Below are 12546 nucleotides of genomic sequence, written 5' to 3'. Positions count from 1 at the left end.
GAGGGAGGGAGGGAGGGAGGGAGGGAGGGAGGGAGGGAGGGAGGGAGGGAGGGAGGGAGGGAGGGAGGGAGGGAGGGAGGGAGGGAGGGAGGGAGGGAGGGAGGGAGGGAGGGAGGGAGGGAGGGAGGGAGGGAGGGAGGGAGGGAGGGAGGGAGGGAGGGAGGGAGGGAGGGAGGGAGGGAGGGAGGGAGGGAGGGAGGGAGGGAGGGAGGGAGGGAGGGAGGGAGGGAGGGAGGGAGGGAGGGAGGGAGGGAGGGAGGGAGGGAGGGAGGGAGGGAGGGAGGGAGGGAGGGAGGGAGGGAGGGAGGGAGGGAGGGAGGGAGGGAGGGAGGGAGGGAGGGAGGGAGGGAGGGAGGGAGGGAGGGAGGGAGGGAGGGAGGGAGGGAGGGAGGGAGGGAGGGAGGGAGGGAGGGAGGGAGGGAGGGAGGGAGGGAGGGAGGGAGGGAGGGAGGGAGGGAGGGAGGGAGGGAGGGAGGGAGGGAGGGAGGGAGGGAGGGAGGGACACAGAGACAGGGAGAACCTTCTCCTTTGAAAGTTTTGACTGAATCTGCTTCACACGACCTTACAGGCAGAACACCCCAGATCATAATGGACGGTGTCTTCTTTTTAAAGAGAACACTCAATTTTCCCTTTCCCTCTTGTTGAATGTGGCAGCCCAGCCTGGAAGGGTAAAGAGTGCACAGACCAGCTTTACCTCCAATATCTTGTTCTTCTGGGGCTCGTTCACCCTTCCCGCCAGGCAGCACCGAGTGATCGCATTTTGGATGATGAATTTATTTGACTTGGCACTGGGCTCCTTGTACAGCTTGGGACCTGTGAGAGGAAAGGGCACACATTTCTTCAGCTGAACTCGGCAGAGAATCGTGCGAAGGGGAGGGATTGTATCACCGGCCAATGCTGAGAGCTGCAGGTTGGATCAAGTGAAGAAGGGGCCGAATGGCCTTTCTGAACTCTCAATATTCTTGCAATGATGGCGGCAACAACAACAGTGGAAATAAAATGGCGTCACTGTCCAAGATTTGGAAAACGGAGGTGTCTGGGTTTTATGACTGAAAAAGGAATGAACTACGGCCTGTCTATAACCTGACCATTTCTGCCACAGCTTGAAGTGCTCACTGAGGCTCTGTTCTCTTATAACACTCGCTAACATTTACCATTCAAATATCCACCAGATTCCCACAGCCCAGATCATGACAGAATTCGTTACGAAAGAAAACGCTCCCTCTCTGTTCAGTTCTGTTACAAACTACCTTTAAGTCACAGCCTACTGTTCCCTGCGAGAAAAGCTTTGTCCTGCCTCCTCTTGGAAATCCTCACATCATTTTCAAACCATGCCCTAATGTCAGCAATTGCAGCTTCTCCTGCTTGTCAGTTTGGTTGCTTGAGGCTTCCTAGGCCCCAACCCCAAGGGGCAATACTCCAAGCCTCCCTCCTCCCAGCATCTTCCAGATCGCAATACTATTCCACTGTCTAATGGAGGCTATGATATCCCAGCATTCAATGCTGCAGTGAAAGCCCACCATTAAAGCCCACCTAATCAATGAGTTCAAGTTCTTTCTCCAACTGGACTGATACAGCACAGGAGACCATTCAGCCCATAGTAACCACTCTGCAAGCGACTAAGTCAGCTAGGCCCACCTCCCCCAATACTTTCGGGTGTAAAACTAAGGGGCATTGTCTGAGAATTAGGCCAGTCCGTTCAGGAGAAATGTTAGGAAGCACTCTACACAAAAAGGGTGGGAGGGGTTTGGAATCCTCTTCCACAAATGGCAGGGGATCAGTTGCTAAGCTGAAATTTGATGCTAGTTACATATTTGCTAAGCAAAAGATGCGAAGGAATTATGGGCCTCATTGAATGATGGAATGGGCTGAATGGCCTACCCCCAGTACTATGTTCCAATGCTCACTCTCTCTAAGGGTTTATCCAGCCCCTGGTGAAAAGTTAAGGTTGAATCTGCCTCCTCCATACCTTTGGGCAGGTCCTAACAAGCCACTGCAACAAAAACGACTTTCTCTCATCTTCAGTTAGCAATCATTTCGAATCAATGCCCTCAGGTTCCGAAGGCGATGGTTTCTCCCTATCTCCCACGGCTATTACGCTCAGCTTTTCCGATGGGCACCGCCATTAAATCTCCTCGCGGCATTCTCATCGCCACGGAAACCACCGACTGCTCCAGTCTATCCAGGGAACTGACAGCTCCTCAGCCACAGAGACCATTTTTAGGATCACAGAATCCCAACAGTGAGGAAGCAGGCCATTCGGCCCTTCGAGTCCACACTGACCCTCCAAGGGCGACCCGCCCAGACCCATCTCTGTAACCCTCCATTAACCCACCCAGTCTGGAAACTCTGGGCAATCTGCCCTGATCTGCACATCTTTGGGCTGCGGGAGGAAACCGAAGCAAACTCACGCAGACACAGGGAGAACGTGTGAACCACACAGAGAGTCACCCGAGACTGGAATCAAACCTGAGTCCCTGGCGCTGAGAGGCAGCAGTGCTAACCACTGAGCCAAAAAGTGATGCCCATTCTGAAAATCCTTTTCTCCACCCCCCCAACACTTTCTAAATGAAGGGCGCACCCCAGGGAAGTTTCTCTCTGCTCTCGCTGTTTGGTTTCCTCACGACAGGAACATCCCACCACTCACCCCTGCTACCCCAAACTCTGTGTAAACCCACTCACCTGTGTACTCTGGTATGGACGCTGGCGATGATGCAGTCGACGCGTTCTCCCAGTCTTTCTCGCCGTTCTGATTCCCCACCAGCCGGCTGGGAGACTGGAGCGCTGAGGGGGAGTCCGCCCTGGGGAAAGGGGAAGGATTCACCAAAAGGGAGAGAAAAGAAACATTTCTTTTTTTAAAAAAATTGAACGAAACATGAGAAGGGAGTGGTGGAAAAAAAAAATAAATCAACACTCTTCATACTTTGGCCAACGTTTCCATTCTGCCCTGGTCCAGTCTGCCAGCCTCAACTGCAAATCTAGAAAAGGCACTTGGATGGGTTTAGGAAGGGATTAGAGGGATATGGGCCAAGTGCTGGCCAATGGGACTAAATTAGGTTAGGATATCTGGTTAGCATGGATGAGTTGGACCGAGGCGTCCGTTCCTGTGCTTTGTGACTTTGTCCCAGGTTAGGGGTGGGTCCAAAACTGGAGGGGATAGGTTTAGGGTGAGAGGGGAAAGATTTAAAATGAACCTAAGGGACTCCTTTTTCAAACAGAGGGTGGTGCGTGTATGGAATGAGCTGCCAGAGGAAGTGGTGGAGGCTGGTACAATTGCAACATTTAAGAGGCATTTGGATGGGTATATGAGTAGGAAGGGTTTGGTGGGGCATGGGCCAAATGCAGGCAAATGGGACTAGTTTAGCTTCGGAAAACTGATCAACATGGAAGAGTTGGACCGATGGGCCTGTTTCCATGCTCTATGACACGGTTCACCCAATTAGAATCAGAGTAGTACAGCACAGAAACAGACCCTTCAGTCCAATTTGTTCACTCCAACCAGGTATCCTAAATTAATCCATTTGCCAGCACTTGCCCCATATCCCTCCGAACCCCTCATAGTCATGTACCCATCCAGATGCCTTTCAAATGTTGTAATTGTACCAGCCTCCACCACTTCCTCTGGCACCTCATTCCATACACACACCACCCTCTGCATGAAAAGGTTGCCCCTTAGGTCTCTTTTATATCTTTCCCCTCTCACCCTAAACCTATGCCCTCTAGTTTTGGAATCCCCTACCCTGGGGAAAAGACCTTGTCTATTTACCCTATCCAAGTTCCTCATGATTTTATAAACCTCTATCAGGTCACCCCTCAGCCTCCGACATTCCAGGGAAAACAGCCCCAGCCTATTCAGCCTCTCCCTATAGCTCAAACCCTCCAGCCCTGACAACATCCTTGTAAATCTTCCTGCGCCCTCTCAAGCTTAACATCTTTCCGATAGGAAGGAAACCAGGATTGAACACAGTGTTCCAAAAATGGCCTAACCAATGTCTTGTACAGCCGCAACATGACCTCCCAACTCCAGTATTCAATACTCTGACCAATAAAGGCAAGCATACCATGACATGGCAAGACATGACACCAATTATTAAAGTGCACTTGAGAATGTAACTTCTAAAAAAGGTTTTGCGATTTACAAATGAAAGAACTGAAACCAACATGTTTATTGTAAAAGATGAGAGACTTAACAAACAATCCGGGTCTTTTTCAATATATAATTTCAATTTGCTATAAATTCTGTGTCTTCCAATCTTATTCGCCACAGCAAAACTGTGCTACTGCTGGAGGCTTTCCAATCATAATGGGTTTCAAAATGTGGAACCTGCTGGCACAAAGACTCATTAAAGCATAAATGAAGAGCCTGAATAAACAAAGAATGGAGAACTTGCTCATGGAATTAACTCGAGGGGGAGCTGGCTCATGTGGACAGGAACAAAGGCCTGGTCAGAGCACAGGGCCCAACCTCCTGATCTACTTTCTACACAACCTGATATAGCGTCTGCCAGCGGCAATGAGGTTTTATTACCCACATCCTGATGGGAAAATCTTTGTTTGTCAGCTCAACTGTTTCCCTCAAGAGCACCCTTGCAACGCCTGGAATACCGAGGGGAGAGTGCTAAAACCCTGGCACCACCATCGCCAACGACACTCCCTCCTACTGTCTCCACAAACAACTAATGGAAGGCACTTTCATTTAACTGGCACCCCTCACAACCCCAGTGTAGCCACGGCAGTCAAACCGTGTGGAAGTCAAAGACTCCACAAAGACGGCAAGGATGTCAATTCATGGAAAATATTGGCCTAAATCCAGAAAGAGCTCCCCCGTTCCCCTCCAGAAAGAGGCCTGGGATCTTTCACATCCCCTTGACAGGACAGTCCTGGTTTAACAGCACTCCTGGTAATTCCGTGCTCCCACAGTCCAGACAGCGCTGTGTTCAAGTGGATCCGGTCCACACAACCTTCTCACTCCGATACAAGTGAGGCCACCGACTGAACCATGGGTAGACACAGCAAAAACAGGAACTCACCAATGCTTCTTCAACAGCACCTACCATACACTTGCATCTAGAAGGGCAGCAGATAACAGGGGAACACTGCCCCTTGCACTTCCCCTCCGAGCCCCTCACCATCCTGACTTGGAAATACATCACAATTCCTTCAGTGTCGCTGGGTCAAAATCCCGAAATTCTCTTCCCACCAGCGCTGTCCCTACACCGGCTGCAGTGGCTCAAAGTGCCAGCTCACCATCCCCTTCTGAAAGGCAATTAGGGATGGGCAATAAATGTTGGGCCGATCCAGCGATACCTACATCCCATGAATGAATTTTAAGATGGCCTACCCATCACAACAATTTCAGTTACATCACACTGTAAACTTTTGCTATAAATTCTGTGTCTTACAATCATGTCCTCCATAACCACCTGATGAAGGAGCAACGCTTCGAAAGCTAGTATGCTTCCAATTAAACCTGTTGGACTATAACCTGGTGTTGTGTGATTTTTTAAACTTTGTACACCCCAGTCCAACACCAGCATCTCCAAATCATGACCACAACTTGAGTGTGGTAAAAATGTTTGACGGTGAGATATTCTCCCACTGTCGAAAGACACTGAGGTGGGGGACAAAGGGGGAAAAAAAAAATTTATAGAGAACCAAACTTTTATAACTAAAAAATAAACACTTATTCAAAATTACATTGACCTCTGCACCATGTGAAACTTGTGGAATGTCATCTAATCTCTCAATCAGATCCAATAAATAAATCAGACCTTTAATGACTGATTCAATACAATTAGCGGAATAAAGGAGGTAGATTCTCAGCTGACATGTGGAACTTTGCTTCCATGGGCAGTGCCCAAGAGCAAGCACCATGCCACTTTAGCAGCCCCTCCATGAGCACTTCTATCCCCTGCCCTCCAGTTGTAACCATTCACAGCTGGCAGACTGGACACTGCAAATGAAAACCGGCAGGTTATCAAACATCAATACGTTTCAGGCCATTAAAGCTCACTCCCACTTGATGCCAGAGGCAAGTTGCGAATGCCACCTGTACTTTGGTGAAACTCCTTCTCAATATCTCCACCTCCCCCCACCCACCGTTGGCCCCCAAAACTGTGTTACGGCAAACTGGTTCAAAAGGTCACCCTGCGAGCTATCAAACTCACACAGGCCACCTTTATCCTCGATTTTAAACGGCGTGATCCAAACGGAGGGCAGTCAGAATAGTCAAGGCCTCTGGTTTATCTTTTGGTCACTAGGCAGGACTATCGGGGCCATAATCCTCTGGGACCGTCCACTAAAACCACAAACCAATGGCCTTGCAAATAACGCACATAAAATTCGGCCAGCCATTTTGCCTAAACTACACACAGGGTTATCATTCTTCTGCAGAATGAAGACATTCGGGGTTGACCAGACATGAACAGAAGAATCCAGAATGTAGGCAGCATTAAGCCCTGCTCAGTCAGGTCAGCCACCACTGCTTAAGGCCGCGCACATTCTGGGATTTTATTCCTGTTCATGTTTAACTGTACCTATTCAGTCCGATGTGAAACGCGCTGGAAGAGAAGCAACAAGATACATTAGACATTAGGTTGGCGTTAAAACGATAACAGTTTGCTGAACACAGTTCTACAGCACGGGATTGCACAATGACAGAGGTGGCCGTTTGCCCCGCTGTGTGTATACTAGCCCATTGAAACAGTAAACAAATTACTCCCAGCACCTTCACTCTGCTCCCGCTGATTCTCCACAGAATCCGCTCGGCTTCGGAGAGTTCAGGCACCAACTCTCTCCTTGAAGTGGTCCAATAAGAAAGGCCACTTGCAGCGGGGAGAAAAAACACATGTCTCTTTGTGCTGATGGCGAGCGATCAATGGAATAGGAGGATCAATGTGAGCCCCTGACTGGTTCTGCAGACCAGGGTCTATTGTCGGAAAGCACTGAGCCTCCATATGCCGGAGTCTGGGAAGGGGCATCACTGGCTGGCACAGCATTCATTGCCCCATCTCAAACTGCCCTTCCTGAACCCCTGCATCCCATCTGGTGCATGTACACCCACAGTGTTGCTGGGGGAGATATTTGACCCAACGACAGTGATGCTATTCCCAGTCTGGATGGTCTATGACTTGCAGGCCAACTCATAGGAGTCAGTGTCCCCATCTGTCTGCCCTTCTCAGAGTCCTACAGCACGGAAGCAGACCCTGTGGTCCAGCCAATCCATAATCCCAAACTAAACTAGTCTTACCTGCCTGCTCCGGGCCCATATCCCTCCAAGCCCATATCCCTCCAATCCTTTCCTGTTTGTGAACTTATCCAAATTTCTTTTAAACGTTGTAACTGTATCCACCACTTCCTTGCATAAAAGAGGACAAAGCAGTCTGCTTTGCCAAGGTATCACATGTCATTAACACAGTCAGGTGAAATGTGGATTCTCTCTGTTGGGCTCATTCGAGCTTCATCATTGCAAAGTTAAAGTTAATGGTGTCCACCCGTGCTCTCCAGCTGATTGGGGGAAAGACTGAAGCCACCATTGGACAATGCCACCATTACCTCTGCTGTCCTGCCAGTGATTCCCTCTCTCACCACTCAGCCTTGCAGCCCCTGTTTGGTCTCGAGCTCGGCTTGAACCTGGTCAGCACTCGTCCCAATGTCTTCCCAACTTGGAAACCCTGAGCTCTCCTTTGTATCCTCTCTCGAGTCTATTCTGTGAATAACCTCCCAGACTTAACCAATTCATCCACTGTCTGAGTGCGACAACTCATAGCCTATCCCACACCGAGTCCCAATGACTAATGATGCCCTCTCAAGGGAAATGGTCTTGACACTAGACTCTAGATCCAGGGACCCAAGTGACACTCTGGGGTTCAAATCCTGCCAGCGGTAGAGTGTGAATTCAATTAAACTCTGGAATTTAACAAGAAAGTGTCCAATAACAAATAATTGTTAGTTGTTCATAAATACCATCTTGTTCACTAAGGACATTTAGGGAAGGAAATTTACTTTCCTCACCCAGTCTGGCCGACATGGCACTCCAGTCAGCAATGTGATTACCTCTTAACTGCTCTGTGGGCAACTAGGGATGGACAATAAATGCAGTGGTGTCCACATTGTGTGTACAAATAAAAAGAACATTACACTGGCCCCTATTGGAAATGAACTTCAACTTGCCCTCCTTCTCAAAAGCCCTCTTTGTTCTCATCCTGCTGCATCTTTACAATTTCTCTCTCTCCCCCCCCTCCTTTAGTTCCTGGATGGTAGCATTTTGTGCATCCCTCAGTTCTGATTGCAACAGAGTCACCCACGAATTGCTCGCTGTTAAAGTGAAACACTTGTTTGATCAAGGATTCGGTCACCTCTCCCTCCAAAATCCTCTTCACTTTAAATCCATTCCCCTCTTGTGCAGCAGTTCAGGCTATTAAAACAGCAAAAAACACTACACATTGTTAAAAGGCAGTAACTGCTGGACAGCAGATAGACGCAGGGCATTTAATTAAAAAGTTCATCACCAAAGTGGCACAATAACAAACCAAAGATGGATAACTGAAAGAGTGTGAATAAAACTCAGAATAAACCTTAGCGCAAGGCTTTGGAGACAAAAACTTTGGAATGCTTGGGGCAGTTGGGGTTTTAATTTCCTATAGATAGCCAAAGATGGGCCAAATGGTCCCTCTTGTGAATAGCTATCTTGTAAAATGCATCGTTTGCTAAAGACTGGATCCACCGTTGTTGGTTAAATCTTCCCAAAGGCTCCAGTCACAATAACTGTGAACAAATGCCATTACCTTGGACTTTTCTTGACCGAGAGACTATTGGCCGAGTCGTTGACCATGGTGGACAGGGAGAGGGTAGATCGAGAGTACACTTTGTTTAGCCTGGAGCCTGGAAACAAAGAGAAAGACCGTGGTCATGTGTCTATAATCAGCTGCTTCAAACTGTGCCCTGCACTCAGACAGACTCCACACAGCCAGGGCTACCTGCGTCCCTCACACCTTGGAGCTACCAGAGCGCCGAGGGTGCTGGGAAGAGTTGCCAGGTGAATGCCACACGGGTTGGTTTGCGGCCCTCGGAGCAAGTTGCTCACTCAGGGAGTCTCCTCGAGCAGACCCTCGCAGACAGAGCTGAGTAAAAGGAAGTAAAAAAGGGGACAGGCAGGTCTTTCACAAACTCAGCTGGTTCACAAAATCTGTCATCCTTAGCCGGTCTGGCCTCCATGTAACTCCAGACCCACAGCAATATGGTCGACTCCTAACTGCCCTCTGGGCAATTAGGGATGGGGAAATAAATGCTGACCTAGCCAGCGATGCCCTCATTCCAGGTATGAACATGATAAACACCATGAATCTGCTTAAACACTGCATCAAGATTTAAACTTGGATAGACAGTGCGCAATGTTTACACAGAATTAGACATGATGCAGAAACAAGTAATTCAGCCCGTCTGGTCCGCAGTGGTATTTCTGCTTCCCCACCTGATTGTGTTTACCCTCTCCCCATGCGTGACATCTCTTGCACCCATCACATTTCTGGTTCCTATTCAACACATCGCTAACGCTCACTCAACCAAGCCAACAAATTAGACATTCTCACCATTCCCCGAGTTAAAAACCGTTCTCCTGAACTCCCTGTAGGATTTATCAGTGTCCATCTTGTCTCCGACTTGCCTGCCCCGCCCCAATCACAGCTTTAAAGATGGCTGCCAGCTTCCTCTGAGAACCAGCCTGCTCACTCTCTCCTGAAGGCGGTTGGCTCAGTTCCTGTCTCAGCTTTGTAAACCTGGCTTGCATCTGCTCCAGTGCTTCAGCATCCCTCTTCTCAAACTAGACAGCAGAGTGCATGAAGCGCTCGAGATAGATTAGATTCCCTACAGTGTGAAAACAGGCCCTTCAGCCTAACAAGTCCACACTGACCTTCCGAAGGGTAACCCACCCAGACCCATTCCCTGACCCTATATTTACCCCTGACTAATGTACCTAACACCATGGGCAATTTAGCATGGCCAATTCACCTGACCCGCACATCTTTGGACTGTGGGAGGAAACCAGAGCAAACCCATGCAGACTCGGGGAGAATGTGCAAACTCCACACAGACAGTCACCCGAGGCAGGAATCATACCCGGGTCCCTGGCGCTGTGAAGCAGCAGTGCTAACCACAGAGTCACTGTGCTGCCCCAGGGCCAATTGGTTAACAGCTGGCATGGACGTGATGGGCCGAATGGTGTCCCCTTCTTCTCTGCTGCGCTGAGTGGGACTCCGATCTGGCGGCCTGTTCAAAATGAGATGGATGCAAATGCAATCGATTCCACCCTCGGGTGACTGTCTGTGTGGAGTTTGCACATTTTCCCAGTGTCTGGGCGGGTTTCCTCCGGGTGCTCTGGTTTCTTCCCACATCCAAAGATATGCAGGTTAGGGTGAATTGGCCATGCTAAATTGCCCATAGTGTTCAAGGATGTGTAGGTTAGGTGCATTAGTCAGGGGAAAACATACAGTAATAGGGTAGGGGGAATAGTTCTGGGTGGGTCAGGGTGAACTTGTTGGGCTGAAGGGCTTGTTTCCACACTGTAGGGATCCTGTGATATTTGTTTGACCTAGTGAAACCTCTCTCCTATTTCGGAGCATATTAAAGAAGAACTCAGGAGGGGGTAGAGGGAGGAGGAGGGAGAGAGGGAAAGGGAACTGTGGGGGCACACAGAGTTCAGCAGTGACCTTTCCACTTCGGAATCTGGGTTCCATCCACAGGCCATCGGGATGAAAAAGACCACCCGCTGTTTCCCACATTCCTGTGTGGACTGTGAGCGGAAACGAGCCTGTGGAACAGAACTGCCAACTATTCCCTCCCTGGGGGGCATTGCTGGCCCACCTACAGAACATGGGCAGCTGCTGCTCAAGTAGGCTGCTCGCCTCCACCTTCTCAAGGGGGCAACTAGGGACGTGGGCCAACCAGTGACACCCACGTCTGAGTGAACAGTTAATTCCTAAATTCAGTGGGCACCAAGGCAAACCCAGGAGGAGTCACATCGGAGATAACAAGATCAAAAGGGTGCAGCAGAGCACAGGTAGGAACCTCGGATACCCACTGGATACACCCATGGATACCCCCGGGACACGCCCATGGATACCCCCGGGACACGCCCATGGATACCCCCGGGACACGCCCATGGATACGCCCATGGATACGCCCATGGATACCCACGGGATACACCCATGGATACTCACGGGATACACCCATGGATACTCACGGGATACACCCATGGATACTCACAATGGGAAGAGCTCCCATCGTGTCTCACCAGGAGCAGAACAGAAAAGGGGGAGGGGGGCAATGCAGCTATACCAGCACCATCCCACTAAATGGCACAATGCACTGGACAGGCTGAACTATTCATAAACTGCACAACACACCAATGTGCTACTCCTCTGAATGCTTTGTGATGCGTAAAACCTGCGTGGGTTTCGTCCGAGTGCTCCGGTTTCCTCCCGCAGTCCAAAGATGTGCAGGTTAGGGTGAATTGGCCATGCTAAATTGCCTGTAGTGTAAAGACATATTAGTCAGAGGGAAATGGGTCTGGGTGGGTTACTCTTCGGAGGGTCGGTGTGGACTGGTTGGGCCGAAGGGCCTGTTTCCACACTGTAGGGAATCTAATCTAATCTGACTGCGTAGCAATGGAATTGTGTGCAGATATGTTAACCGGTATTACAACATCGGGCGAGGACAGAACTTAAGAATTGTTCGAGAATGCTCCCACTTCAAATTCACGAGGAAAAGAAATTCATTGAAGAGAAATAAACTCTTAACGAAGGAAGTCGTCTCAGTTTTGAAAGTGGTCATGTGGGTCACAATCTCCTTATTTGGGCATCACCTCTCACTCAGTCACATTTCACGGGGGGGGGTGGGTGTCTCGATTGGAGCCTCCTGTCACATCTGCAGCAGCACATTTCTGACACTAGATGGAGCTTTACATCAAAACAAATGGAAAGACTTGCATTTAGATAGCACTTCTCGTGGTGATAAGAGGCCCCAAAATACTCTATAGTCAATCGTGAATTGTAGCCATCACTGTGAAGTATGAAAGATTTGTGCTTAAGGGATTAAAAAGGTACCTTAGCTTGGATCATTTCCCGTTCCTCACAACGTTACACCAGCTCTTCAATGTCGCTCTCTAAAGAGAGATAAAGATAGATCCTTGCTGCTGCTATGCACCCTTGATGGAGTTCCCCTAACAACCTCTCTCTAAACCTCAGACAAAATAATGTCTCTTAAACCTCACAGGGGTGTCTCGATCAACACCTGCAGTTTACTGGGTACAATAGTGAGGTGGTGATGTACAACATGATGTAATGGTGACAATAATAGGAGGTTTGGAAGGAAAGGATGGAATAATCTGTGCCAGTGAGCAATGTCTTTGCACAGGACAGTAGAACGCTCAACAGGAGTAAAGAGAGAAGGGACTGGTGTCAGCCAGGGTAGGGTTGGAGTCCATATTATAATTAACAGACTGAAATGAGAAATTATCGTTCCAATATGCTGAACAGACCCAACAGCCAC

At 49.2% G+C, this 12546-nt stretch overlaps 1 protein-coding gene across 1 annotated transcript in view; it reads right to left on the bottom strand.

Moving 5' to 3' along the window:
* camsap3 (calmodulin regulated spectrin-associated protein family, member 3) overlaps nt 1-12546 on the bottom strand; it is a 207499-nt gene that overhangs the window by 11554 nt on the left and 183399 nt on the right. Inside the window, exons 16-18 of the mRNA XM_043695113.1 lie at nt 8787-8883; nt 2683-2801; nt 695-813 (exon numbers count right to left, since the gene is read on the bottom strand). Of these exons, the coding sequence (XP_043551048.1) occupies nt 695-813; nt 2683-2801; nt 8787-8883 (335 nt within the window). The remainder of the gene's footprint in view (nt 1-694; nt 814-2682; nt 2802-8786; nt 8884-12546) is intronic.

This window comes from Chiloscyllium plagiosum, chromosome 8, assembly GCF_004010195.1.
Source record: "Chiloscyllium plagiosum isolate BGI_BamShark_2017 chromosome 8, ASM401019v2, whole genome shotgun sequence".
In the NCBI taxonomy this organism is placed as follows: Eukaryota; Metazoa; Chordata; class Chondrichthyes; order Orectolobiformes; family Hemiscylliidae; genus Chiloscyllium; species Chiloscyllium plagiosum.
Note: the sequence above shows the minus strand (reverse complement) of the source record. Positions and strands in the feature narration are given on the sequence as shown.